This window comes from Acanthopagrus latus, chromosome 15, assembly GCF_904848185.1.
Source record: "Acanthopagrus latus isolate v.2019 chromosome 15, fAcaLat1.1, whole genome shotgun sequence".
NCBI classification, from domain to species: domain Eukaryota; kingdom Metazoa; phylum Chordata; class Actinopteri; order Spariformes; family Sparidae; genus Acanthopagrus; species Acanthopagrus latus.
Genome location: NC_051053.1, coordinates 5,060,374 through 5,088,005, shown reverse-complemented (window position 1 = coordinate 5,088,005; position 27,632 = coordinate 5,060,374). Strand labels below are relative to the sequence as shown.

The window sequence follows — 27,632 nt, the reverse complement described above, 5'->3', positions numbered from 1 at the left end:
TCTGATTAAAATATATTCCCAAGAACTACACAGTGCACCTTTTACACGTACAATCGGTGGTGTCACCTTCAAAATGTAACATTAAAACAAAACAAAACAAACAAACTGTACTTGGATCCTCCTGTTGGGCGGCTGTAGAACAGCATCATTTGCATTGTAACAGTGACAGTTCACCATTTGACCAGCAGGAGGACGACTTCAGGGCTGCTGCTGCTGCTGCTGCTGCTGCAGCTCAGGGCCCAATCCTGACAGTCAGTCAGGATCAGACGCTGTTCAGCTGGACCGCAAGTCATAAATCAGGCTTCACTCATTGATCTGTAGCTGAAACCTTTGTTTGGTCTGTCTGATTCAGATCTGCAGGCTCGCAATGAAGCAAAAATGTCGTGAACTGGTGTAAAAAAAAAAACAAAAAAAACAAACAAACTGGGCAGCAGAAAATCAGTGGGAATGTCAGAAACACTCAACACATCACACTCACACCCCAGTACACACACACACACGCACTAACCGAGTGGTGGAGAGCAGCGTTGGCTTGTATTTTACGCGAAGTCAAAATGCTTGCATGGACGTTCATAACCCCACAGACCGCCTTGTCCTCGGTGTTTTGCCTCCCCTCCTCCTCCTCCTCCTCCCCAGGTTAAAAGATTCTGTTACGGCAGCTATTTCTGTAGAAGCACGAATATTTCCCAGACAATAAATTACCTCTGCTGCACATACATCACACACCTTCCCCTCACTCAGGCATGTTTACCTTTCAGATGATGTGCGCTCGGGGATCAGGTGGCATATTTACACTCTTCACGGGCTCAGACATTTGTTGATCAAATCATAAAACCTTTGACTGTCACTTTCTGGAGGCATTCAGGAGGACTTGGGGGGGGGGGAGGGGGAGGGGACAGATTATTGAGAGGTTTATTGCGAGCAACCTCCGAGAAGTCTGGAGCCTTGAGACACAGGTGGCTGTGTGCACCTGCCTGGTCTGGTGCTCAGGGGTCAGTGGTTATTCAGGGCCCCCCCCCCCGGGGGTGGGGCCAGCTGTTTCCCCCATATCGCTGGGTCTGGCCGGCTACTCCATAAACCACTCCTAGTCATGCCTCACCGTCATCACCAATCCACACCTGTTTCTGACCCAACATGTGAGCTAAAAGCGTGTGCATATCATAGTAATTGACCAGGAAGGACATTCATAACATTCCCTCTCCGCGTGCGCGCGCGCGCGCGAGTTCATTTCTCCCGAAATGAAAACAAGAAGCCACAGACCCCGTAATTGAAAAAAAAAAGGGGGGGGGGGGCAGCACTATCCTTAATGAAAATTCACCTCTGCAGGGACCGACGGTGCCCATACATAACCTCACTTTATTGTCGCTTTATATCCCAAAGAGCCCTGCGGGGACCCGTCACTCCTCGTCATGTTTATATAGTAAGCTATAATCATTACATTTACCCCGGATCGATTTCTTTTCTTCTTTTTTTTTTCTTAAAAAAAAAACAAACAAAAAAAAAACAGCCTTCTTCGTGTCTCTGCGACGTGCGTCATTGGCGCGCGTTATAGACGCAAAGGCGCAATTTTGTAGCCCACCTCTTTTTATACACCCGAGCAGCAGCAGCAGCAGCGGCAGCGGCAGCGGAGGAGGAGGAGGAGGAGGAGAGGCGGGTCGCTCGGCACTTGGAATAAACATCGTCGCGGTATTACTGCCCCTCTGTCCGTCTTTATTATTAGCGCTTCGCTCCGCCCTCCTACCTGTAAATCTCCCCGCTCTCCTCTGGAGCGGATCTCACAGGCGCTCTCAGCTGGCCGCTCCGTGCCAGGGCTGCTGCAAGGGGGGGGGAAAACACCGAATGGAGACGGTGACATCCACCCGAGCGCTCGTCCTTTTTTACGCAGAACTGACAAACGAAATCGCGCGCAAGAACATGTAGTCTTCGGCACTGCGGCGGCGACAGCTGAGTGTAGATTCAAATTTGATACCTTCCCGTGTGTGTGTGTGTGTGCGCGTGTGTGTGTGTCATTTATTTATTTGTTGTTGCGAAGCCGTCACAGTCGATTGGCGCTTTAAAGAAAGTGAAATCGCTTCTCCGGGGGGATCCCTGGATGGAAGACGGCTGAGGGAAAGGAGGTTCGCAGGGGCTGGGAACGTTTCCTCGCCGTCGCTGTGCGCACCGACGGGGCCCCCCCTCGCACCGCCGGCAGCCGCGCCAGGCTGCACACGACGCCGTCTCTTGCCATGGCCGTTGGCACGAAAGAGCCAGAGAAGCCCTCAGACTGAGAGAGCGCCTCGCCTGTTCGCCGTTACTGCGGATTTAAATGCCTCTCTCCAAGGGCCACCGACCCGCTGTTTCAAGTCCGGTTCGCGCGTGCGGTGCCTCGCGCCGTCACGAACAGACAATTCATAGGCTGCTAGAATAAAATTTAAAAAAAAAAAAAAAAAAAAAAGGGGGAGAGAAAAAAAAAAAAAAAGAAACACACAAGAAGAGACTCCATCGGGTTGGGCGAGCGTAAATCTACAGCGAAGAGGGGGATCTTTTTTCTTCCAAGCAATATGGCTGGTGAGTGGGGCTGGGGACGCTGGCACAGGCTCTCCAAGACTCCTAAATGCTAGCTGAGGCCGATGGCACCGTTCCCCATGGAAGCGACAGCTCTATGAGGACAAGCAATATCATTAATAATATCAATCCGGACTCTTCAATCTTAATATCCAAGATGGAAGACGTTGTCATCCCGTTCTCGTCCGAGGTGCCCTGCGACAATAATGGACAGCGCATGTGGTGGGCATTCCTCGCCTCCTCCATGGTGACGTTTTTTGGGGGTCTCTTCATCATCCTGCTATGGAGGACCCTTAAATATCTGTGGACTGTTTGCTGCCACTGCAACATCAAAACCAAGGTACGGCCACGCAGCTGTGATGCACATATCCACATTTGTTGTAGAGAATCTCTTTTATGAAAAAAAAAAAAAAATAATAAAAAAAATAATAATAACGCATGAATGTTGGTGTTATTCTGTGTGGCACTGGCCTCCACTGTGATCACTCTGACGCTCTGCCTCATCTGCATCATCTGCACCCACTAAGCAGCTACCAAGAGCCAAATTGCAGCGCCTTGACTTCTTCTTCTTTTTTGTTTTATTATTATTATTATTTTTTTTATAATGAATGCATCCCTTGAATATGATTGTTGTCATCCGTTGGCTGTGTTTACCAACTCCCACTCTTGAATGAAGGGGGTGGTGTGTTGCATGACAGATATGGGTGGGATGAGAGAGCAGAGCGGAGCAGAGCAGGTCTTTGATTTTATCTGGCTTTAACATACACCAGAGTCTCCTCGTGCCGCTTAACTTGGAGGGGGTGAAAGTAAACGGGCCACACTGCTAGTTTCATGTAACCAAACACATGATCCTGCACATACCACCATGCAGCGAGACCTAATGAAGTCCACTGGGGACTCTTCATGCAGAGCTGAGGGACGTGAAGGCCCCCCGTCGCTGTTTGTGTGCAACAATTCTGCAACGTCAAGTCCACCCGCCCACCCCCCCACCACCCGGAGACGCCGGTCCCTCTGTCTCAGCTGCACATTCACTGTCCTTGCAGAGCGGTGAAGCTAACCTGTCTGCAGGACTAAATAAAGAAACGGGATGAGAAGGGTGACAGCCCCGTTACTTTGCTATGGGGTGGCCCGCGCTGCCGGTGAATCACGGCTGATTCACATGTGTGTTAAAGCCCCGCTTCATACGTGACTCACACACTTGTGCGTAGTGCAAGTGGACCCCTGGCTGAAGAGAGGGCCAGTGAAAAAAGGGAGCGTTGGCCAAGCGTGTTTTTATTTAGTGAGGCCTACTTGGAATGAGACAATAATTTGGAAGGTTTAAAAAAAAAAGAAAAGGTTGCCAATCTGTGTTCAGATGGAGGATCTAGTGACAGCGATGGACGGAAATAAGAGAGAGCGGTGGTGAACTTCTTCGCCCTTGATGTGTTTGGGTCGCGTCCAATTCGAATGGATGAGCCGTGTCCCCCCCCCCCGCCGCTCTTATGTCACGTCCTTTCGGTGGCCTTGGCCTTTTTCTGCTCTCTGCGAGGTGTTGTGATAGGTAGGAGACGGGGGCATGGCGTCTTCATGCTTGAAAGAAGCTTGAATTACCAAACGGTGAAAGACGCAGCGCTGAGCATTTGGTTTGGGGTTTTTAGTGCGTCTTTATCACGCGTTCTCTTGCTGGTTGCCCTTCGTCTCTTTATGTGTGACATTTGGCGGGGTTTAACAAAAACAAACAGGCGAAGAGGAGTTTTGCGTAAGATCGAGTGTCCATTGGATTATTTTGCGTGCAGTTTTGCGTGTATTTATTCCATCTGAGTGATACTGAAGAAACTCACAAAAGAGCTCCAATCTGGACAGAACTGAAAGATGGAGTCTGCACACTAGATACTTAGCTTCCATAACCATCTATGTGGACTCCATATTTCCTGTGATACTGATCTCGGTCATATCTCCCAAACCCCCACATCCACCAGCAAGCAACAAAAACCCCATTTCAGATATGTTCCTCAGACGCAGAACAGCACACGACTCTGATTACACCAATCATGCGGCGGTGAACCCCTTCCTCATTACTTTTGCATTGTCCGCCCAGGTGCAAACAGTCATTCGCGACACACGATTTTATGATATCAGACAGGGCTGCAGCACATTTAATTAAAATGTTATCCAAATCCAAGGAGAGCCGCAAGTGCTACATTCAAATGCAGTTCATTTAAAATGTGACAAAACAGCGCTGTGATGAAGTGCCGCAGGCCTGCAGAGAGACGCCCGGAGTCTTCGAAGCCTTGTTCTCTAGATGTAAGAAAACAGTTTGTTCGATAGATGCCCCAACAAAAGTCTCTCCATCATGTTTTTGTTAGGAAACGCGACGCAGAAATCACATTCAACGCCGAAGGAGGTCTGTGGCATTCTGGTTAGTTTCTGTCCTGCTTGCGAACCCATCCGAACAGCTTATTACTCGCCCCGAGAGATTAATTCGGCCCGGTATGTTACTTGGGCTATTACTTGGCTGTCATCCTCCTGTCATTCCTGTTCTGCCCAGTGGATCCCAGTATCAGAAATGGCGTCGAACCGTATGTCATCCTTCGCACCTCTCACCGTCTTGCCGGGGAGAAGTGCTGAAAAATAAACCATGCAAATATAATGAGGTATCCATCTTGTGGCTGCTGGTGGGCATCTCCTTGCATCTTGTCTCTCGTAAATGAGGAGAAACGGTGAAAAAAAAAACAAAAAAACATAAACATGAAAGCGTGTTTTCTGTAGGCGCTCCCTCTCTGTAATGTGTGTGTGTGTGTGGAAGGCATCCCGTTAGGTGACTTTGGTGGGCTTGACACTTGGCCGCGGAGGGAAAAGGCTTGTTAGGAGTATTAAGGAGGGGAAACTGGATCTGTGTTCAGCTGACTAGCGCGGCCGGCTTAGTTGGCATGTGTCAGAAACAGGATGCATAGTTGGCGCGGGGGGAGAGGGGTTAGGTAGGCTCGCTCCGGCCGTACTGGGAACCTGGAATCAGAGGCAAGGAAATAGAGGTGGAAACTCTGAGAGAGACACAGGAGGAAGTGGAAACAGGGGGGTGCGAGGGTGACAAAGGGTTCGAGAGTCGGTGTTGCGTTGCATGGTGTCCTCCTGCGCTCCACGGCCGACACACAGCTGTGTCCTAATTCTTTTAAATGCCGCCCTCAAGCTTTGAGCCGGGTAATTTATTGATATCATGTTATCATTGGATACGAGACCATATCGCCTTGGATTTTGGAGATGACATAAGTGTTGTCTCTTCCTGGTTTTAAAGGCTGCATTACAGTAAAGCGACGTCATCCTCTGAATGTACAAGGCCGTAGTACTTGTTCTAATACTCGTCTTTACCCACTTGTGATTTTTGATTCAAACATTATCTGGATTTTTTTTTAAGATCAACGTATCATTAGTCTTGTGCCCTCATAGCTGCCATTTACATTTTCAGATTCGTCTTCTTTAAAAAGATACGCCCTTGACTTTATCCTGGGGGCTTTTAGCAGGTTAGAGTCGGGCAAATTCCGAAAATATTCACACAAAAACAAAGATTTCATTTCAATAAAGGGGAAAGGATCACCGAAGAAGTAAAATAAACACTGCTGGGTATACCTCGGCACCAGTTAGTCGATTGAGTTTGAGAAACATGGGATGATTGTGTGGAAGTGCAGCAACGGGCCACCAGTCAGGTAGCTGCGTCATCTTCGACGTGAGGAGGACGTGTGTGAAGAGAAAGTTCGATGATTGAAACTGAATGCTGATCGATTTCCGACTGAAAGATTGAAATCATGACACCCCCACACGTGGCCAGTGCTACCCAAAAGAAAATACCAGCGGTCATCTTTACTACACTGTCTGAATATCGATAATGATGTATTTGGTAAAAATATCATGACAGTTGAGGAGTCAGTTTTATTGAGGTATTTATCGGGTATCGCAATAGAGCCTCAGATTATTGTGAGATTATTTTAGAGGCCGTATCGCCCAGCTCTGTCCTCTGTGTTGGGATAATAATGGAGGGGTCACGGGTCGTCGAGACCCTGTTGCAAGAAGGGAAGAGATAAGCGAAGAAAATGTGTCTTTCAAACAGTGTCTATAAAACATGGAATTTGTGCCCGATGGTGACCTGTGTTGTCGCGCTCTTATCACTGCGGAGCCGGTAGAAACATCGTCTGATAATCTTTTTTGCTTCCGTCTCTCTAAAACAAGACAGGACAGCCGGCAATGAGACCGTGTTTTATAGTTCTGCTGCCGTCTCCCGGGTGGACTAAAAAGAAGCAACAATAAAAAAAAAGAAAAAAAACACACACACACACACACACACACACACACACACAAAACACAAAGCAAACGTGTATTGATCTTTCTAACGCTGTGCCGGTAACGGCGGCATTTATGGCGTCATTTATCTGCCGGGTGTTTCGACCATCTTTAAACCACGAATCGAGCACATTTCTGGTTCGATCTCTCTGCAAACAGCAGCTCTCGGGCTTCGTTGTTTCACCCCCCTTTTTAGAGTCAGTGTGCTTGTTGAAGACTTCACACATTCTGGATGAGGAGTTTCCTGCTAAGACTCAAGACAATGGTTATGCATATGCATGACTGACAGTAATATAAGCACAGGCACTCCGAGATACTGAAGTGGAGGAACCCACTGCTGTGCTGCGAGGCTTGTTAGCATATATAAGCCTGCTGTGTTTTTTTTTTTTTTTTCCCTCTCTCTCTCTCTCTCTCTCTCTCTCTCTCTCCCCTATGGTCTTGTAGTGTTGCTGAATTTGTAGAGTTTTTGGGCTATTTTCTGTGCCTCGCTGCCTCACTGCTGTACGGTTATCTAATGGTCTAGTTATCTGCTCTGCGTCATGCCACCTCCAGGAGTTCTTATATACGCCTCTGTTGTTTGGGATGCGTGGGGGAAGAGGAGTATAGCGGCTTTGCATTTGTGGCACCAATCTCTGCGTGAACATGGACGGCACATGGCTTTATTAAAACAAAAACAAAAACAAAAAAAGCAAAGCAATAGGAATACCTCACGCGGTCTCTGGTCTGGTTAACTGTTTAAACTACTTCCTCAGGAACTGTAGCTACAACAACCAACCAATCATACACAGCCCAGTGTCTTTGGTTCGACATATTTGGATTATGAGAAAAGGAAATATATTCACTGGTGTATAAGAGAATAACAAGCTATATCTGGTCATCTATCTTCATCAGATGCTTTAGTTCACATTGCCCTCGTCCAGTGTGTGTACAAAGTGCAAGTCATTTCTGCTCGAGCCTACGCATAATCAGTTAACCTAAACCACAGAAAATGTCACACGCAATTACATTGATAATCAGTGAATCATAAAATTCAGCCATCCTAATCGTGAGGCTTCGCTTTTCTTCCTCTTATATGGCAGCGAACAGAATATCTTTGGGTTTTGGACTGCTGGTCGGGAAAGGAATGGAATCTGAAGATGCAAATTTTGATTTGTGGGAACTGTGAAATATTGGGAAAGGGATTTGTGTTTTTTTGTGTTTTTTTTTTTGTTGTTTTTTTTTTTTTTTACAAATCCAATGATTAATTGAGAAAATAATGAGCAAAATTCTAAATCCACTTGCACATAATTCCTTAGTTAAGGCCCTAATTCATGGCGTTGTGAGCCAACTGTGTCAACTGTTAATTGACATCTATTTTGATAATCCATTTATCGGTGTGAGTAATTTATTTTTCTTATTGATTTTTTATAAGATTGTTTGATTCTGTCTTTTTAAAATGGGGATATTCCTGGTTTCTCTACACCTCTGTGACATTAAACTATATGTCTTTGGGTTGTGTGTTACCTTGGGCTTTGCGAAACACTGATCAACATTGTTCACCATTTTCTATCGCTGAGTCAATTAATTGAGAACACAATTGACGCAGTCATCCGCGCTGTTACTTGCACCCGTGAGTCCATATTCCATGGAAATCTCTTCGACCTCCTCGTCCCCACTGTTGCTGGTAGCTGAGGGGGCTCCAACTATGGCTGCCACGGCTTGTGTTGCCTCACACGGTAGAGCCTCTGCAGGCGTTTAGAAGACATCTTGAGGTGTGAAGGTGAAAAAGAAAGTCTGCAGCTCCGCATCAGTAAGGATAGGAAGAGGATCTGGTAGAGGAGCCTCTGGCACCTGTCACAAAGCAGGAAGGAAGGAGGCGGTTCGCTTGTAAAACTACCTGATGTGTAACCACAGAAACGCTGCGCGAGCCAAGTCACGGCCGACTGTCATGAATTTCAATCCAGGCACCACACATGCACATCGTATCTCTGTGTTTTGGTGAGATATATACAAAGTACACCTCCCACCTCACCTCGCCTCAACTCCGTGCAGCAGCCTCCCCCTCGTCCCCCTGAGGTGCAACATGGAGTGTTTTATGTGCGTTTTAGAGCCGCCGGGATTGTGTGATTGTTTCCTTACAAGCCAAAAGGAAGGCTGATGGAGCGGAGTGCCTGCTCCACCCGCACATTCAGCTCCTGCCTGTAAGTGTAAGCTGTGTGACATTTTGTTGCATTAGTCCAGGTTTTGTCCTTACACCCGTATGATCCGTGTAAACACCGCCTCCTCTGTCCACAGATATTTTCAGCGGCAACGGGACACATTTATCTGGGTATTTATTATTTCCCCTCTCTTTGACTGCAGACTTGATTCAGTGTGATACTGTGTCTTTAGCTCATTCCGCATTGCCCTTGATTCAAACTTTGGCTCTGAACATTGTGCATTTTCTTCACGTATTCTGTCTTGATCTGAAGCGTCCTCTCCCACACATCTTCTCACATTTGGTCGTATGCGTTTTCTTTTTTGATAAACACTCCTTTCAGAGCTGCTGTTATGTTGTGTCTCGTGCCGCACCGGCCCGGTGTCCCCATGGCAATCATCGCATCATTAAAGTTTCATCTTTATCTAATGAGGGTTTGATGTGCTGCAGGTTGGTTTCTCCTCACCGAAGGCCAGACTCTGCTCCTGTGATGTGACTGATAAAGAAGTGGGGTGAGGACACATCTGGTGCCCGGGCTCTATTTTCCCCTGACCCTCGTCTGCGCGCAGTTAGAGGGATCATGATAAAGCAAATGTATCATCGCTTAACGCTTAATAGCTTTAACTTTAAAGGCGGAGAAGTAAATCTGTTTTTTTTTTTTTTTTTTCTTTTTCCTTTTCAAACCACAAAAGAGAAACCCATCTCATGACCATAGACCTAATGAGATGTGGCAGCCTCGGTGAATTTTAAATCATCACAATGCGTCTCCATAATTGAAGATTGTTATTGATTCTTATGCTCTCAGGCTCGGCTTCCAGCGCGGGGCGATCAAACAAAGTTTGAAACCCACCTCAGTGCTCGCATGTGTCCCCGTTTGTGTCCCGCTATGTGACAAGGAAAATCCGAATCTATGGTAGAGTGAAGGAGGTATGCCGGGACACTCTTCGGCGCGCTTACCTTTTAAGTGGAATGGATTGCGGAGGTGCCTGCGGAGAGGAACTGTTGTGAGCCTGTGTATTCCTTTGTGCTTGGCAACGGACCAGCTGCATTTCGCCGGAGCAGCGCAGAGCACACACCCCGACATCAGCTGTCGCTCTCACTAACCTCGGCCCAACTTGGCCCGGCTCGCCCGCGAGCTTATGGAAATCCAGAACTAATTGAAGAAATAAAAGACGGCTGAAGCGAGCGCGCGAGTGCCACTGGTTCGCACCAAACGCCCGATGGAGACTTTGTTGGGCACATGTGCACGTACGCGTTTATGAACGCTCAGTTTTTGATGCCATCTCAGGAATGCGCATGTGGGCGGACTACTATGTTCTTGTGGCCAGTGGTTGACTTGCATGTGTCTTGTCATGTGTTGTTGACACTTGCTGGGAGTGAGCATGCCTCACAGCTGTCTCAGGGCAAAGCGTGACCAATTTCCACCGCGGCACGCACCCCCTTTTCACAAGGAGAGGAGCTGCAACTGATGATTATTTTATTTTATTATTTTTTTTATTGCATTTATTTTTCTATTAAATGTGTTTAATAGTTATTGGACTTGAAGATCCAAAAGAACAAAACACAACAACAATGAGCTGTGTGGGCATAAGAAATCTTGTTTGTGAAAATGTTGGAATCTCTGCTGTTAAAGGGCCAGTTCGCCTTGTAGTGCACAAGGCGCAAAAAACAAACAAACAACATGTTTAATGAAACTCCAGCAATCACGACCTGGTTACTCAAGATAATCCACAGAACTTCTTGCGAGCAGTTTAATGCAGGAACTATTTTCTTTCTGCCAAACTACATCGGCCAACTACGCAGAGGGAAGCCTGCATCCTCTCATGGACGGCAGGCTAGCTAACTAAGCTTACTAACAATTAGAATGGCTAGCTCATAGTTCGCTAAAAGAACAAACAGATCTCATATGAAACTGCTTACAACAAAGTCTATGGATTCTGTGATCATGATTACTGGAGAGACATTGCTTTTGAGCTCCGCAGACGTATTTTTCTCAGCGCTTTGAGCACCACAAGCCGAGTGCCGTCTAGTTCAGTTATATTCAAGAGAAGGCAGACGCCTCTAACGCCGATATCGCCAAAACTCGGCAGCTCACACCAAAACAATCTAGATAGATCAAAAGCACTACAGGGAAAGACAAAAAAAAAAAAAAATCTGACGGAAATGATGGGGGGAAAAGAAGATGTTTTACTTTAGCAACACTCTGCAGATACAATGTGAGCTTTAACCGGCTCGGTCTGTCCGGCATCACCGCTCAACTTTCTTTTCTCATGCTCCTACATCCTCTGATGTGGAATGTGTGACTCATGAGTTATTCCTCGGCGGAGATCCTCCCTTTTCTCTGCCCTAATCCCTAATTCTCCGAGCCTGATTTGATGGCCATCTAGGGACAACTGTAGTGTGCCGCGCAGATGTATGGTAATCCACAGACAAGGAGAGGCCATATATCAGGCCAGACTATGTATATCATGAGGCAGACGCAGAGGTCAACCCCCCTGTACCCAAACTGTGCAGCCCTGCTGTCATGCTGTTATGTCTTCTTTGGCCAGTCACCGAACTATTAAAAGGACCTCCACGCCCCAGGAACTATTCCGAGGTTAAAGGTCAGAGGGGAAGCGTATACCTGGCTCCGGGGGGGGGGAGAAGAGTGCTAGACTGACATTCCCATCGTTGGAAAATGTGTGAAAGGGGTCTAAGCCACCTGATCCTCGCTGAGTTGAAGTGGCAGTGGAAATCCATTTGCATATAGATCCGCTGGTTGAGACCGGCTAGGCTAAGCTGGCGAGGGAGGCCTGCAGGAGGGAGATAGCTAGCTAGTGGCCTGGCTAGCCAGCGGGATCATGGCTTATGGTTTCTAGACTACCCGCCTTTCTTCCTCAGCTGTTGTTGTCCGTAAACTGCAGAGGATGGGTGTGTGTGTGTGTGTGTGTGTGTGTGTGTGTGTAGGTTGGACGTTCTCCCTATAGCACTATATTTTTTAGACCGCTTTCATCAACTAGGAACAAAAATTAGGATGATTTCATTTTGATAACATTTTAATTTGATAATCACATGGATATGTCTTTGTTTGCTGTAGTTAAAAGAAAGACAGTCACACATGTACTTTCGTTACCGATCACTGGCACAGCTGCACGCTGCTCCGGAGTGCACGTGCGCCTTAAACTGTCTTTTACAGCTTAATTTCCATGCTCTTTAACGTCTCTCAAATCTGGAAATCCATGTGTTTACGTATGTGAGATTATCAAAGAGACAGACGTTTGGAGCGATCACGTCCGATTGAATTCTTCAATCTTGCTGAGGGCCTGCTTATCCATCGCCTATATATTCCATAGACTCGCTCACCCTGGTAGGTTAATCTCTGCATTCAAATGAAGCAGTGTAGTCGGCTATCTGTGTGAGGTTTCTCATGCTTCCAAGTACTGGACAGTGCTGGGACTAGTTCTTTCTGGTGCTGATTATCAGCCCCCCGCCCCCTCATCTTCTACTCCCATTCGCCCGCCGCACACCCTCAGAAATCAGGGGAGCCAGTGGGTCGCTGATAGGTGGACATCAAAACATGGTTAACGTTATAATCGACGCTTTGAGCTGTGTGCAGTGATGCTCAGAGAGCTAGATGAGACGGAGAGAGGGAGGGATGTGCGTAGAGGACACGGCAGTGACCTTCAGAGGTCTCAGCAGGCGGTGTGTGTGTGTGTGTGTGTGTGTGTGTGTGTGTGTGTGCCTCCTATTTAGGGATCAGCTCTTTTCCCCCCATAGCAAAATGCATGGCCAGCCCTGTGGGTGAACATACAGGCACATACCAAGAAGGATGGAAAATGTTACCACTACCACAGTCGCCACTGCCCTCAACAACCTGTCTCAATTAACCTCCAAGGGGGCCAGGCTAATAATGCTAATTGTCATTCTCCGAGGATAACAGCCGGCTCAGGTTTCTCTCCCTGTGTGCCAGCAATGTGCCTTCATAGCCACCATGCTACAACACTAAGATTGCACCCCATTTGGCAGCAGCCCAGTCAAGCGTCTATTAGTTAAGTGAGCGCTGGACACTAATAAAATGAAATGTTTTTTTATGGGGAGATACAAGTCGGACTGACAGTGAAGGGCAACCTACAAGCTGAACCCTGTTCAGCCAAAGTGAGCGGGCGTGCTACACAATGATTTTACCTCTTGACTTCTTCTGACATTTCTCAGGCAGTCGGCGCAGAATTGAATAACCCGGCTGTCAATTATGGCCTTGTTTGATGCCTGCAAAAGTGAAATCCCAGAAGGTGCCGTCTCACTCAGGTTCCGTCTGCCGCCCGGCGTTGCTCTGAAAGCTGTGAAATGTATCTAGACGTGAACCAAGCGAGGCAAGCGAGGCCAATTTCAGAGTGACATGAGCTTTGTAAGATGATGCGCCTAGTGCTGAGCCCCAAATGACAGCATGTGTAGACATCATGTACAGACGATGCACAGAGTGCATGGATTCATCGCTGGGTGGCTCATTAAAGATGGATGGTAACGTAGAGCTGCTCTATGGCAGCGTATGCAATTGAGATTAAGCAACGGTTTAATTGGTCGGTCGCTGGAAGTTGTTAAGTTGCTGACTGCCCACCTGGTCAGAAAATCGTGCCAGTTTTGACTTTTGCCATGGTTTGAGTGTTTTCTTTAGTTATTTCCTGTTTCATTTTGAATTTCTGTCCTCATGTGTCATGTTTTTGCTTGTCACTTTTTCCCTTTATCCTTTTCCAGCCCGTTTTCCTGTTCACCTGTGTTCCATTTGTTAATTAATCCCTTCTCGTCGTCAGTTTGATTGTTCTGCAGTCCCCACGTCAGTCCTGTGTCTCCTGTGTTCCTCGTGTTCCCGCCAGGGTTCCCAGTGCTTCTTTTGTATGTGCTTACCTCGTTCTTTGGATTTTTTTTTTGTACTTCTTTGGGATTTGCCCCCTTTAAATGTGATATATTTAAACATCTAATTATCCAAAAATAGTGTAGTGAAATAACAGTAAAGTAATGACAGATGGCTTATGTATTTCAACAGTGAAAAATAAAAAAGAAACAAGCCTTTTCCGTTTTCAGTAACCTTTATATCCGTTTGAGGTAAACTGCTGGTGCACTTGAATGCATCGTGAAGTCCCTGTCATTGTTTATGTGCTTTGAAGCACAAAACAACGTGAATTCGTATGTTTATCGTAGATTTTCCATCTACACAAGCAGATGTGGCACTTGGAAGGTGTTCGTTTTGGACTCACTTATTTGTGTGAAATTATTTTTTTCATTCAGCGTGTTTATTGCCAATATCCACATCGCGAAATACAATTTATCGGCCGGCAATCCTGTCTGGACAGTAGATACTCTTTGATCTGAGTTGATAAGTGAATGGACGTCCGTGCATTCATTTCATCAGTTCAGTCATGGAGTCATCCTCCCCTCCGCTGATGATCTCCTCTGAGTGTTGATGTCAGTGCTTCTCATAGATGGTTGCTGTTTATGAGCCTCATTAGGCACCATGTAAACGAATACGCCTGACTGCGCAGATGCTTATTCACACAGTCAGCATGGACTTTTACTGACTAAGTCTGTCGTTTGAATGACGGGGGCTGAGCCTACGCGTCGTGTATCTATGTAACAGGCTTCTGTTACGAAGCCACTTGCCACGGCTTCAGTGCCAGATGTGATGTCTCATTCTTCGGCCCTGTCTTGTCAGATGGACTTGCATAATGCCTGGAAGTGTACATGTTGCCTGTTAACACCTTCCTCCCTTGCCCGTTCATCGCCATAGAGTTGTGGATCCGTCAGTATAGAAGTGTTGCCCAGCCTGTTTTCCCGTGTTGCAGCAGAAAATGATGTGATAATATCCGTTTAGTGGAGGTCAAGTTGCAGAAATGCGGCTCCGTGGTGATTCTGAAACATTAGAGCCCGAAATAGATTGCGGCGCCGGTGACACTCAGCGTACAAATGTGTCAAATGTGGGAACACGATTGATTCTGAATGGCTGGCAGATGCGTGTGTGTGTGATAAGAAAGTAATTTATAATATTGTTTCAGCGCTGATGGCCATTACCACACACTGAGTTGTTTTCTGGACTGTGTCTATATTAGGATTCACACACTCTGGGCGCTTCGGGACGGTCTGCGGTCTGCGCTGAAATGTGTGGTTCAATTATGATGCTGACCAGCGCAGCGGCAGGGATTAGCTCTAATATTCAGGCAACGTAATGCTGTCTATGGTTCTCATGTGGGACACGGAATCCATTGGCCACAGCGACACACAGCAGTTGTGCTCCATCTCTGTGAATTGGCAGGATGTATTAAACATAATGGCCTCGGCTATTCTGCACAAGTGAGGATTTTCAGCACCATGGAGAGCTCAGGAAGGGAGCCCGAGCGACACTTCTCATACACGTGGATGAGTCGGTGCTGTTGTGTGTCTTTAAACAGTGGTCGTTAGACATTCTGTACATTTGTGAAATCAATTCGGAATCTCACTGTTTGAAGCCTATCATGCCAAATGAATTGAAAGGGAAAAAAAAAAAAAGAAAATTGCCCAATTGTTATTTCTTTTCTTTCTGGACATGAGTCATTCTCCGGACCTCGGTGAAATATTCGACTTGACACAGTTCAGATCAAATTACGGAGCAGCTCATTACTCATGGAACGAGCGACGAGACGGAGACATCACGCCTCGAAAGCAGGGTTTAATTGGTTGCGCTGAAACCAGGCAGAGACGCGAGCAGGTTGCTAATACAGCAGCAGAGGAGTAGGGGTGATGCATGGCAGGACTACCCGAATATCCTTTTACTCAGCGAGCGTTGCACAGACAATGATAAGGAGTGCAGCATCTGGTGGAAAACTGGCCGGAGATCAAAGTCAGGTTTCTCCTTCATGCTTTGTACACCCGGTATATCGGCGGGGCTTGAAACAACACAGCTTTCTCCTTTGTTTTCTTCCTGAATCTGGCGTATGAGAGCAGGATAGAATTTTTCTGATCTAAGATGTACAAAAGCACAAAATCCTCAAAGTACAAGTGTTGGATCTAACAAACACTGACAATATTGAGGCTAATAATGTAAAGTTTTTTTTCTTGGGAGTAGAGCTAAAGGGAAGGCTTTATTCCCTTGGGAGCATTTGCTCAGCACATTTCATGGCAAACTGCTTATTAGATTATGCATAATAGATTACATTATGTGCAAAGTTGACATTTTGGCCTGAGGGGTGCCGCTGAAAAGAAGCTCATGAGTGTTCTAAACCGGCAGGGTTCATTCTTTGGGGAGCGTTGAATGAACTCAATAAATGTCGTGGATAGAAAATGTCTTGTGTCACCAGAAAATGTTGCCCGTAAAGCAAGCTTTCTGTCACAAGGTTTAGCATTTTAAGCTCAAAACTAAACTTTGAGAAAATCTGCCTGTATGTGTGCCTCAAATACAGAATTAAGCCTTGAATGCCTGTAGTCCTACTTAAACTTGGACAAGCTGCTCAAAGGCGAGATTCATGTGCGTTTTAAGTTTTACAATAGAAAGGCACTAAAATTTTGGGGTAACTGATGAGTTTGGCAATTGTAAAAAAAAAAAAAAAAAAAAAAAAAAGTTGTTGACTTTTCAGGAATAGGTGATTAAAATAGTTTAAGTGAATAAGCATATTGGTATATACTCTTATTGTGAAAGGTAAACAGGGGAGGAGTCTGTCTGTAAAATGTTGAAATAGACATTTCAGCGGCATTAAGACCTTGCTGCTCCGGTTCAGAGAACTGATCCTTATCCTCAGTGTAAATGTGTAATTCATATCCCTCAGCTTTTCCAAAAGAAAACGGGTGTGGCAGATCTCAACAGATCCTGATGTCAGTGTCTCTGTCTCTACTCCACTCCCTGTCTGTCTGGACCCCCCGCAGAGACACACAGGCAGCAGAGGAGAGGAGAAAGTCATTAGAAAGGGCAACTGCGCATGAAGGCAACACGTGAAAATGAACCACACATTTTAAAATAAGAACCCCCCCCCCTAAATAAACTGTCAGGATTTAAAAACTGTGACAATTTTTTTTTTTCCCCAGTAATTTTAGCATCTCAGTGGCCAGCCCTGAGCAGTAGCCAAAAGCTTTGGCAACGGTCCTCCTTTCGTGGTAGAAACGTTGACGTTGTCATATCAGGAACAGCCCAGGTGTAATTAATAACATCAGTAATGGCTGCATTCCATTTGAATTTACCAGCTCCACATCTTTGGTACTGTTCACGCTGGCTCACTGTGGGCTTACTGGGACTGATAATTAATCGGATTGGTTCCACTTGCGCTCTTCCTGCCACGACAAGTTAAACTGTCCACTGTGAGAGAGGCCCGTCACCAAGCAGCTGAATCCGCACTGTGATCACTGTTGTCGATGGTTTTATTACTTTACCTTTGACTTTATTTCTTCCAAAACTTTTCACAGGATGACCTATAATCAGGGTCATGTACGGCACAAGTATATTTATTGACTATTGCCCATAACAGTTAGTCAGATAAGGAACTGTTCATTAAAACGTGTCTCTAAAGGCGGCTTCATAAACAGTAAGTACTCCTACAGTTAAAGGGTAAGAGCTTATGTGTCTTGTTTTCCCCTGTGGGACGTGGCGGAGGGATTTAAAAACATTTTTGCCGACATTAGTGGTCCGAAGCTCGGGAGCAGGAGTGGGCTGGCACATCTGCAGGAAAGGGCAGTAATGGTCTGAACTCTTGAGGGAGTGGGCAAGTTTGGGAAAAAAAAAACCACAGTACCCCTCACAGACCTTTTTAATTGACATTTTAAAAGGGCACTAAGAATCATAATCCGCCTCCTGAGGACTGCTGTTATTTGTTATGAGAAGCTCACTTTGGATGTTAACAAATATTTCTAAAGTCACTGCTGCCGTACTGATTGGATTGGATTTTCGGATAATCCTAGAAGGGAAGATGCATCAGCGGAAGTCTAATTCAGCTTTCCATCTGTGTCAAATATCTAAGAGTTGAATGTAAAGACGTGTTCTGAGAGTCCAGGTTTGTAGAGTAAGAGTGGTGCACGGCAGTAACTTTAGACGCGGTTTGAGCCATTACCCTTTAAAATTCCGGTCCACGTTGATTTGACCTTTTCCCGAATTCTGAATGTGTGTCTCTCGTCGCCTCCGTCTCGTTATATAACAGCGCTGCGACAGTTCCCTGCTCCCTGAAATTTTTAAAAAGGGATCCACTGACGGAAACTGAAAAAAAAAAAAAAAAAAAGTTACCTGTCCTGTTCTGAAGACTCATATTCGATGAATGGCCGCCACATGTGTTTACCTGCTGAAGGGTTTAAATGTGAGGCAGCGCCATGTGACTTGATGCAGCGCTGATATGGATGTAGGCCAGCAAACAATAAACAGTAAGGTTCATGTCATGGTGATACGATTACAGCGGTAATGTGGGATTACGTGTGGGCATCGCTTCCTGTGTATACTTTGTGCATCTGAGTCCGGCTCAGGGGTGGCGAACCCCTGCCAGTGCCAGTGAAAACTATTAAAAGAGATTACAGAGTGGAAATGCATTGTTGGAAAAAAGATCTGACCATAAATATTCAAGAACGGGGTTTGCACGAGCAACAGAAGCGCGATGGCAAGTCTTATCATCTTGAAATCCCCTCTTTTTTTTTTCTTTTTTTTTTTACTTTAAATCCTCTGTTAATCCGTTGGTTTCCATATGTTGGTATTTTCCCTAACCTGCTTTTTCATATCATTCCTTTTCATAGCCTGCCCGTTGCTCTCTTCATCTTTCTCTCTCCCTATTTTTTTTTTTTCCCCCGACCCAAAGCATCTTCATCCGTCATTGTCCATTGTCGCGTTTCCCCCAAAAGAGCTACGGTCTGAGAACTTGGATGCTCAGGCGAGACTGGTCTCTGCTGGGAAAGCCCCTGTTGTTCATTTGGCCCCTTTTACCCCGAGGGACGTATGCACAGAGGGACAGATCATAAGTGATATCGCAGATGACATGTGGAAACTTAGCATTGTTGCGACGCTGGAAAAAGACTTGCCTTCGCCAGTCACTCAGGATTAAAGAGGATGACAAGAGAGGGTTGAAGGGGCGGACGGTGGACAGCAGGAACGGGGTGAACGGGCGCAGTCCTCGGCTGTCTGCTTTTGACAGCTCACGAGGACATTCGTCGCCGTTTCTCTCTTTATTCCGCGATGATTTACCCGTCCCCTTTAAGAAGCTGACACCTGCTCAGGGGATCAGAAGGGGAAAACTGCGACTCGAGCCTGGACTGGAGACGAAGCCTTTCACCTGTCTCGAAAAGGGGTCAGGGTCAAAGTTGACGAGGGTCGCCGGAGAAATTAGCCGTCTGCGCGTTCTCACATGACAGCCCAGAGAGCAGAACAATGGCGGGGAGACTTTTGAGGTGAAACCCTACCTATGCAAGCTGCCCCGCTGCCGTTTCCTCTTCCGGCGGGACTGGCCCTGGCCTGCTAACATGGCTGCGCTGTAATTACTCTGACGCGCAGCCTCTGACCGCCACCGCCGCGCTCCCTGTCGATCAAAGCGGCCCGTTCTTGGCGAGGCGTGCGTGTGGGTGTGAGAAATACAGGGTTTATGCGATTTAAAAATGCATGCTAGGCGATAAGAACAAAGACACACAAGTCGGGGAAATACATCTCCTCGTTATAAATAGATAAAGAGGATCTTTCTTTGCCTTGTTCGGCCTCCTGGAGTCTAGTCGTTGCGTCCAATTCCACACTCCGGTCCAATAACACAAAGAGAGGGAGCTCCTTTGTTACACTCTCAGCTAGTCCGATAAGGACATTTTGCATACAAAAGCATTTTTTAATTAACACAAACTTTACGAAATCATCAGTGTTATCCTGTGATGTCCTGACTTCCCATCAGTCTTTGTAGAGCGGCGAAATACGGAGAGGAGACTTGGAACAGCAGTGGGCAGAACGGCAGCGGCTGTGATATATAGAGATTGCAATGCATAATGTGATTTACTGCTGTCTCAGGGCCAGCCTTGGCCCTGCTGTTTTTATTCACACATACAGCACACACACACAGACACACACACACACACACACACACACACACGGTGTGCTCCAGGAGTCTGACATTTCGGCTGTACATGCCGCAAATTTGGTGCTTCGCTCTTCTGTGCAGCCTCTGTGACGCACAGTATACATACATGGGAGGCGGGGGCAGGACGATCTGCTGCCGGGAAGAAACACACCGGGGCTCCAGAAGGACCCTTTTAAGAGAAAAGTTTATTATTTTGGACATTTTGGTTATTTGCTTCCTTGCTGAGAGTTGGCTGAGATGATTGGTACCGCTCTCATGTCCGTATGCCGGGACCAGAAACAAGAGGATACAGCTCATCTGGTGCTGTGCAAAGGTCCAAGGCACCAGCACCTCCGAAGCTCACCAGTGAACCCTAATCCTAGGTGTTTAATCTGCATGGTGAAAAAGCTAAAACGTAAAAAACAAATATCGAATAACGGCCACTGCTGCTGTAGCAATTCAACTGCAGTCAACAAAGTCAGTATGGGCCTTTGCAAAGTAAACTTAGTATTTCTGGTCATTATAGTCTCAGCTTACGTGGGACAGTGCCGCTGGTCCACCGTGTGCTTGCCTCCACCAGCATACCGTGTGCCTCATATATGTAGTGTCAGTCTGAATCATGGTGGTTCTGTTGTCCTCCAGCTTGTGGCCCTATTTCAGTCTTAAGGTGTATGTGACCTCCTCGCAGAGGTCATTCAATACCACCAAGTAAAAGAAGTGTTAGATCGGCAATTACAGGTCGGATAATCGGACTCTCCAAAACGCTGTTATAAGACGGCGAAGAATTCTATATGCAAATTCACTTCTCCAGCTCTTAAACACCTCTCGCCTTCTGGGATTTGAAAAAAAAAAAAAAAACACGGAGAAAACAAGGCAATTAAATCTTTCCAACAAAATGGTCTGGTTCTCAGAGGTCGTCCCTGTCTGTGTCAACAGCGTTCAGAGGCAAATTGCATTTTTTTTTTTGTTTTTTTTTTTTTTGTTTTTGCCATTCCAATTACTGCCGGGTATAGACGCTTGCTGTCCTCCTCTCTGCTCTGGGAAAACAAAACAACGCACAAACGCTTGGAGCTCCCTCTGCTTTTAAAGGTGACTCTATTCTTGTTTGTACCAGAAATCGTTAAACCAGAAAATGGATGAAAATCGCATCCTTTACAGCCTCTTTTTTGCTCTAATTACATAATGATATATTTATGTACGTCGTTGTGCAGCGTGATTGGTAATCACTGTGTCTCCACACAGACTTTTCCCATTTAGCTATGGACTGTGATGGTTTTCTCCTCCCGGGGTATATTGAAGAAATGTCTTCGCTGTGCTACAGTGCTCAGGAGTGTTAGCTCCCTGGTAGAACATCGTAATATCAGTGTAGTGCCTCGGCTGCTTTTAATGGCCTGCACAGAGCCGTTGCTGCAAACCCTCCTCTGAGACATATATAATACTGCTGAGGTGCTACAGGTGGAATCCCTCATGAATAATGGAGACGCCTGTGTTTATCATTTGTTGTGTGGACACGGATACTGCCGCTGCATTATTGATGGGACCGAGACTTAGCTGGGAGGTGGCATTGTGTAGCCTGATATTCATAAATCGATAACGAAAACTCCCTCATGCTGTTTTTCACAATATACAGCGCATTATACATTTATAGCGCACCTGATCCTCGGGCCATAATATTGACTCTTGGTTGTTTTCCGAATAATACTTGTGTTGCGACAGGGGATTTGTCTGGGTAAAATAATCTGACCTCTATTGACCTGTCCTTTCAATGCCAAGTGACCGGCTGTCCTTCTAGTCTTGTGGCTCGAGAGCAGAGAAGAACGGGGGCCTTGCAGGAAATGATCTCGAAGAGCGTGGCATTCTGGGAACAGCCACGCGATCACTGCTGCCTCCTGGAACCACCCAGCAAAACTTGGCCCTAATCCTGCCTTAATAGTAAACAACAGCTGTAGGGCAGCAGCGTGCTCTGATTAAGAACGGAAGAAATAACTTGAATGTTATTTTCTTAGCAGCGAGCCGTGCCGCACAGACGTTCAAAATAAACCTCCCGCTGCTTTCTCGTGTTCACTGGTGGGGATGAGAATAAGATAAGATAATTCTGCCCTCGAGGTGAAAGTGTAAGTGCGTAAAAATACCCCCAAAATTATACAGATGTTGTGCTGTAGCTTTGCTTTTTTTTTTTTTTTTTTTAAATCTAAAATGTATAAGGTAATGAACCATGTCTACTGTAATGTGAACAGGCTCCGTGTAGCACCACACTCCAGTGAGCCCATTACTCATTCACTCAAAAAGGAATTGCCTAAAACAGCGATGTTATGTATTGTAATTACATGTAAATTTTCAGTCTAACTCTATTATGAGTTCAATGTAAAGGGTCACGTTTAATGCAAAGTTTTTCTGTCAGGTTGAGTCGATGTGTACAAATTGAATAACTGGATGTGTGATTAATTACAGGAGACAGAATAGCCAATTTGAATTGCACTAGCTTGAATGATGATAAACACTCATGCTTTTGAAGAACAACACATTAGGTCCGTGCATAATTTAGTTTAATCAGACTTAGTTATTTAACTCGTTAGAAAAACCTGGTTTAAATGTGAGACTTTGCATTGAGGGCATGTAATAAGATTGGATGGAAGTTGCACATGTAATTAAACTACTACAAGTCACTGTTTTAGCTAAGTGTTTTTGTTATACTCTCATCACAGCCACTGTATATATAAGAGAGAAGAGAAGAGATATTCAGATCTTTTATTTCAAGTGGCAATGGACAATTCCCTCCAGCGTCAGGTGGTTCTTTCCTGTTTTCCTCTGAGTCACAAATAACAACAACACAGGAGAGAACTTGGGTTTATTTGATCATTACAGGATAAAAGAAACGAATCCTCCGAGTGACCGCGTGCCGTCTGTATCCATTCCATTGCACAAATGAACATTTACTAATGATACACTAAGGCAGAAAAGTTGTCTGTTGCCAGCTGAAGTAATAAAAGTGGCGGGAGCAATATCACACTGTAAAAATACTCTGTTAAAAGAAAAAGTCCTGCATTGGTAAACATTATTTAGTAAAAGTACAAATGCAGGAGCATCAAAAGTAAAGTGCTAGTTAGGCTGGTTACCGATGAGTACCTCCTCCAAGATTTTCTTGCCCGTGTCCGTTTCTTTGTCTGTTGGTTGGTTGGTTTGTCAGCAGGATGACGCAAACGCCACTGAAAAGATCTCCATGAAACTTGGATTGAGGATGGGTTTTGGCACAGAATAGCCCCTTTTACCTTTTGCGTGCGGATCCGAATAAAGGGACAGATCCCGGGAGTTTTTCTCTCACTGTCATTAACATTGCGAAACTGGGCATTTTGCATCATTGTTGGACAACGTCATGGATCTTGATGGAAAAAAAAAATAAAAATAATCGTACCAAGGTGGCTGGTATCTATGAGTGAGAACAAAAGGGGACTGTTGTGCCCTGGTGGAGGTACGGCCTCTACTGAGTTTAGTTTTAGTTATCATTTAAACATGATATGATTGCAGGTCATGGTGGAATTAAATACAACAAATATCATGGAGGAGATAAAAAGTGGAGTGGAGTAAAAAGTAAAATATTTGCTTGTGAGATGTAGAGGGATAAAGGTTAAACTAGCTAAAAAAGGTAATACTTAATTAAAGTACATTGACATTTAACATAAGCACAGTACTGGTGTAAATGCGCTAAATGCACACCACTGAGGACAGGCAGTGAAAAATGCAGCTTTGCGGCACGCCGAGGCTTTGCAGAGGCATGTACATCGCACATTGCACACACAAATACACATTTACACATGCTAGACAGAGAGAGGCGGGGGTGGGGGGTGGGGGGGTGGGTGGGGGGGGTGGGGGGTGTGGGGGGGGGGTGGGGGGGCTGTTTGGTTTCTCTCCTTCTGCGTAATGTTTTTTCAGGCATACTGGAGTCTTCTCCAGGCTGTCATTGTTGAACTGGGTTTTAAATAGACGGCGGGTATTTGCAAGCAGCTTAGTCGCAACTGCAACACACGTGATTGAATTAGAGTGCTGTCAGTGGGGTCCATTATAGAGATCCCTTGGATATTTTCCATCAGCAAGTCGGTCGAGAGAGTGTCTCCTGTTACGCTATTTTTCTTGGAGTGTTTAGCCACGCTGCGCTGATCGATTGGCAGATGGAACCTCATGATTTACTAAAGCGTGCTCTTTGAAACAACAGTCTCCAGTAATGGCCTGATGAAATGCGACTGGAGACCGCAATTACTTTGTATGTCGCGTTTACTTGTGCGCTGCAGGAGAATTTCCAAGCAGGTCAGGCTCTGCGAAAAGCTCAGGACTCGATTTTGACTGACAGGACGAGTAGGAGATCAACGACTGAAAGACCTTAAGCACGAATGACGCAGCATGTGTAGCATGCAAAGGGGTCGACGTCGGCTCAGTAGATATAGAACACACCGGGCCCTCGCTGCGGTATGCTCGAGTATGATCACGTTAAAGCTCGGCGCGAATTGTGGCATTCTTAAGTTACCCTCGCGCAGCTCGATCCGTCATTGAGGTTTCCTTGAGACTTGGCCGCTGCTGCTGACATTAGACCAATGCAGGAGAATATATGTCTTGTAAAGCCGGGCCGCGAGGATTGAGTGTGTACCAAGGTTGCACTCGGACTATTTTTCACCCCGCCCCCCCCACGCTGGGCTAAAATTAACGTGATGGTATTTTGGTATTTTGCCACCTGCATTATTAGAACGCCCTTCCTTTGCCTGCCGCTACACCTTTTATATGGAAATAAACGATGGGAACCATTGTGCAACCTTGACACTGTCAGTTGTCTGGGATCAAAAAAATAAATGAATAACAGAAAAAAAGGAAACTACATTGAGAATGTGTATATGGACTTTGAAATGGATTCACAGAAAAGTGTACCTGCGTGTGAAAGTATGTCATTGGCCTAGTTTAGTTTGCACAATCCATCCTCTCTGTGGCTCTACGCTCAGTATTCCTGTGCTCAAATCACTGTGCTCTGTGCTGCCGTGCATCCCCGCTCATTTCTTGAATGGCAAAATCTTTCTTTCATTTCATTTCAAAACTGTTATTTCTGTGTTAGTTTCAGAAACGCGGGCTGCGGCTGATGGTTTAAATGAGCAGAATCTGTGGCTTAAAGATCATTAACGTGCTTCGAGGAACCGCAAAATGGTGTCACTGTCAAGTAAAGTTAGCTTTAGTTTGACAGCCAGTAGGGCAGTCAGTTGTTAGTAGTATAGTATAGCTGAATGTCAAGCAATTAACGTCATACATTTCAGTTAAAGCATGCAAAAAACCTCTGTATTTTCATGTCTGGGTGCAAATATTAGAGTAATTAGCTCACGCTCTTCAACTTCACAATCATGCACATGTGAAATTATGCAAATCATATGTTCAGCTGCTGTTGCAGAAACAGCAGAAAACGTGACAGTCACTGTAGAGGGCTGGAATAGATGCCTGGGCTCGTGCAAAGGTGGAAGTCAAACAGTTTCATTTTTTTCCAGTGGCCCTTTACACAATTCAAATGTGAATTCATTTTCCATACCTGCTTATTTTTAAGGAATCCCGGGTCAGAGATACAGCATTGGATTATGGCGGTGAAACACTGGATGGGCTGCCCATACAATACTATATGCTATATATTTTGCTATGCTGTTAAGTCAACTCCCAAATGAGATTATTTTAAGATTTAAACTGGACCAAACATCTGCTCTGCAGACCCGCTGGTGCATTACTTACCAGTCTTTTGAAGTAAAGTACTGTGGTGTCATGTCTTACTTTCATTCTGTCAGTGCTTTGATGCTGTGCACGCACCAGGACACTCACAGTGAAATGTGAGTGTCTGTAAACAGCAGCGTGGCCTGCAGTGGGAAAACACACACACACACACACACACACACACACACACAAACCGTCTTATGTTGTGTTTAAAAGGATTTCTGATCATTTACGTGTAGGCGTGTCCTGATGGTGACTATTAAACGAATTATGTAAATGTGATCAGTGCTAACCATGTAAACTGCAGCCTAATTGGACCTCAATTCACTGTGGACTTTGCTGTTAGTCTCTGCTGCAGAAGAGAGCGATGTTGATTTAGTCAAATCCACATATTTGATAAAAAGACTAGAAATGTAACTCAAAACAGTGTCAGCTGTCCACATCTGCTACTATTCAAACTGTTTAATTAGGACTTCTTCGATTACTCTGCACTCATGTAGCATTTGGCTACATCTCCTCCCTGTCTCTCTCTCTCTCTCTCCGCCTGCCTGCCTCTGTGTCTCTTTCTCCCTGTTGCTCTGCTTCTGTCCCTCTCTCTACCCCCGTCCTCCAAACCTCCCCTCCCACACGCTCTGTCTCACACACCTACTGTCTGCCCGCCAGGTCTCTGTTGCTAAGCGACAAGCAATGAGCGATGGACTGCTCTTCTGAGAGCGACGTTTGTCCATCATGATCTCACACCCGCCTGTGCCGTACGCACACGCGCGCCAGGCTCGTCTCGGTGGAGTTGTGGGGCGAATTTTAACCCGAGAGAGATCGGTGCGTTTGAATTGCGGGCGTTTATGTTTTTGGTGCTTTTATTGAACCCAGTACTCACTTAACACCTTGAATCTGAATTTCAAAAATGTCACACTTTAAATTTGCAAGCCTCCATGTTTAAATGGCTTGCAACTTTCTGTCACAGTTGTGCCTTTTAAAATCTTAGTTTGGGGGTGCAATATGTTCAAAACATTCAAAAAAAAAATTTGCATAAATTATCAATAGAATGTGAAAGGAAATAACAGTTTCGGCTTCATGAAGAATATGTGCTGTGTTGCGGAGATATCAACTGAAGTTAGCATGCTAACAGGCTAGCCCTGCCCCATCCTGGTCCAAAATGCCAGTGCTATTGATGTAAACACCGACATTCCCCTGGCGCTCCAAGCTCCAAGCATTTAGCGTTCATGCTAGCATGGCGCCCCCTAATTGCTTTGAGCCTGAATTCGAATGAATTCTTACATACCGCATCTGTTCACGTTATTACCAATCTGAATCACACACAGTTTTTTTGCTGCAAAATTGAAAATGTCATACGCAGAGGGTGCCGGATCATTGTGCACAGAAACAATAGCGATATCCAAATTTTCACAGCATGCTGTAATCCGAAACTGCTGCTGAACACGCTTGGAGCACCGCTGCGCCCCTCCTCATCCCTCCCCGACTCCTTCTCATGTTACCAGGCTGCAAATTTCCTGTTGCTTCATCCCTTTAGATTAGTCCCCAGGGCTCTTACGGCTTTTATTTTGACAAATGAGCCTGGTGCTGAGCGCTAAAAAGCACTTACCACGGTATTGATTAACAGTGGCTATTAGCTAGTGAAGAGGAGAGGAAGATGTTATACAGTAAACCTTCGCTGGCCATCCAGAAGCCTGTTAAATAAATGCACTAAGGCTGGGGGGGGATTAGTGATGTGGATTTCCTCACCGCGGCATGTGAAGGGAAGCTCTTGAGCTGGAGGTTACTTCTCTGCAACAAGGCATAATGCATCTAGATGAGTGGATTATTGTGGCTCTCTCTTAGCTAGCTCCCAACCCAGATGAAGTGGTAAA

General features: G+C 45.7%; 1 protein-coding gene across 23 annotated transcripts in view; it reads left to right on the top strand.

Moving 5' to 3' along the window:
* Positions 1-1,312: 1,312 nt before the first annotated feature.
* The window catches only part of kcnma1a (potassium large conductance calcium-activated channel, subfamily M, alpha member 1a), a 152,520-nt gene continuing 126,200 nt past the window's right edge, over positions 1,313-27,632 (top strand). For 4 of the 23 annotated variants that reach the window (XM_037122882.1, XM_037122886.1, XM_037122885.1 and 1 more), the window contains exon 1: positions 1,315-2,884. In XM_037122882.1, the coding sequence (XP_036978777.1) occupies positions 2,594-2,884 (291 nt within the window). In that variant the 5' untranslated portion in view covers positions 1,315-2,593. Of the gene's footprint in view, positions 2,885-27,632 lie in introns of all 23 variants that reach the window. The other 19 variants (XM_037122898.1, XM_037122902.1, XM_037122889.1 and 16 more) reach the window with 8 other exon arrangements.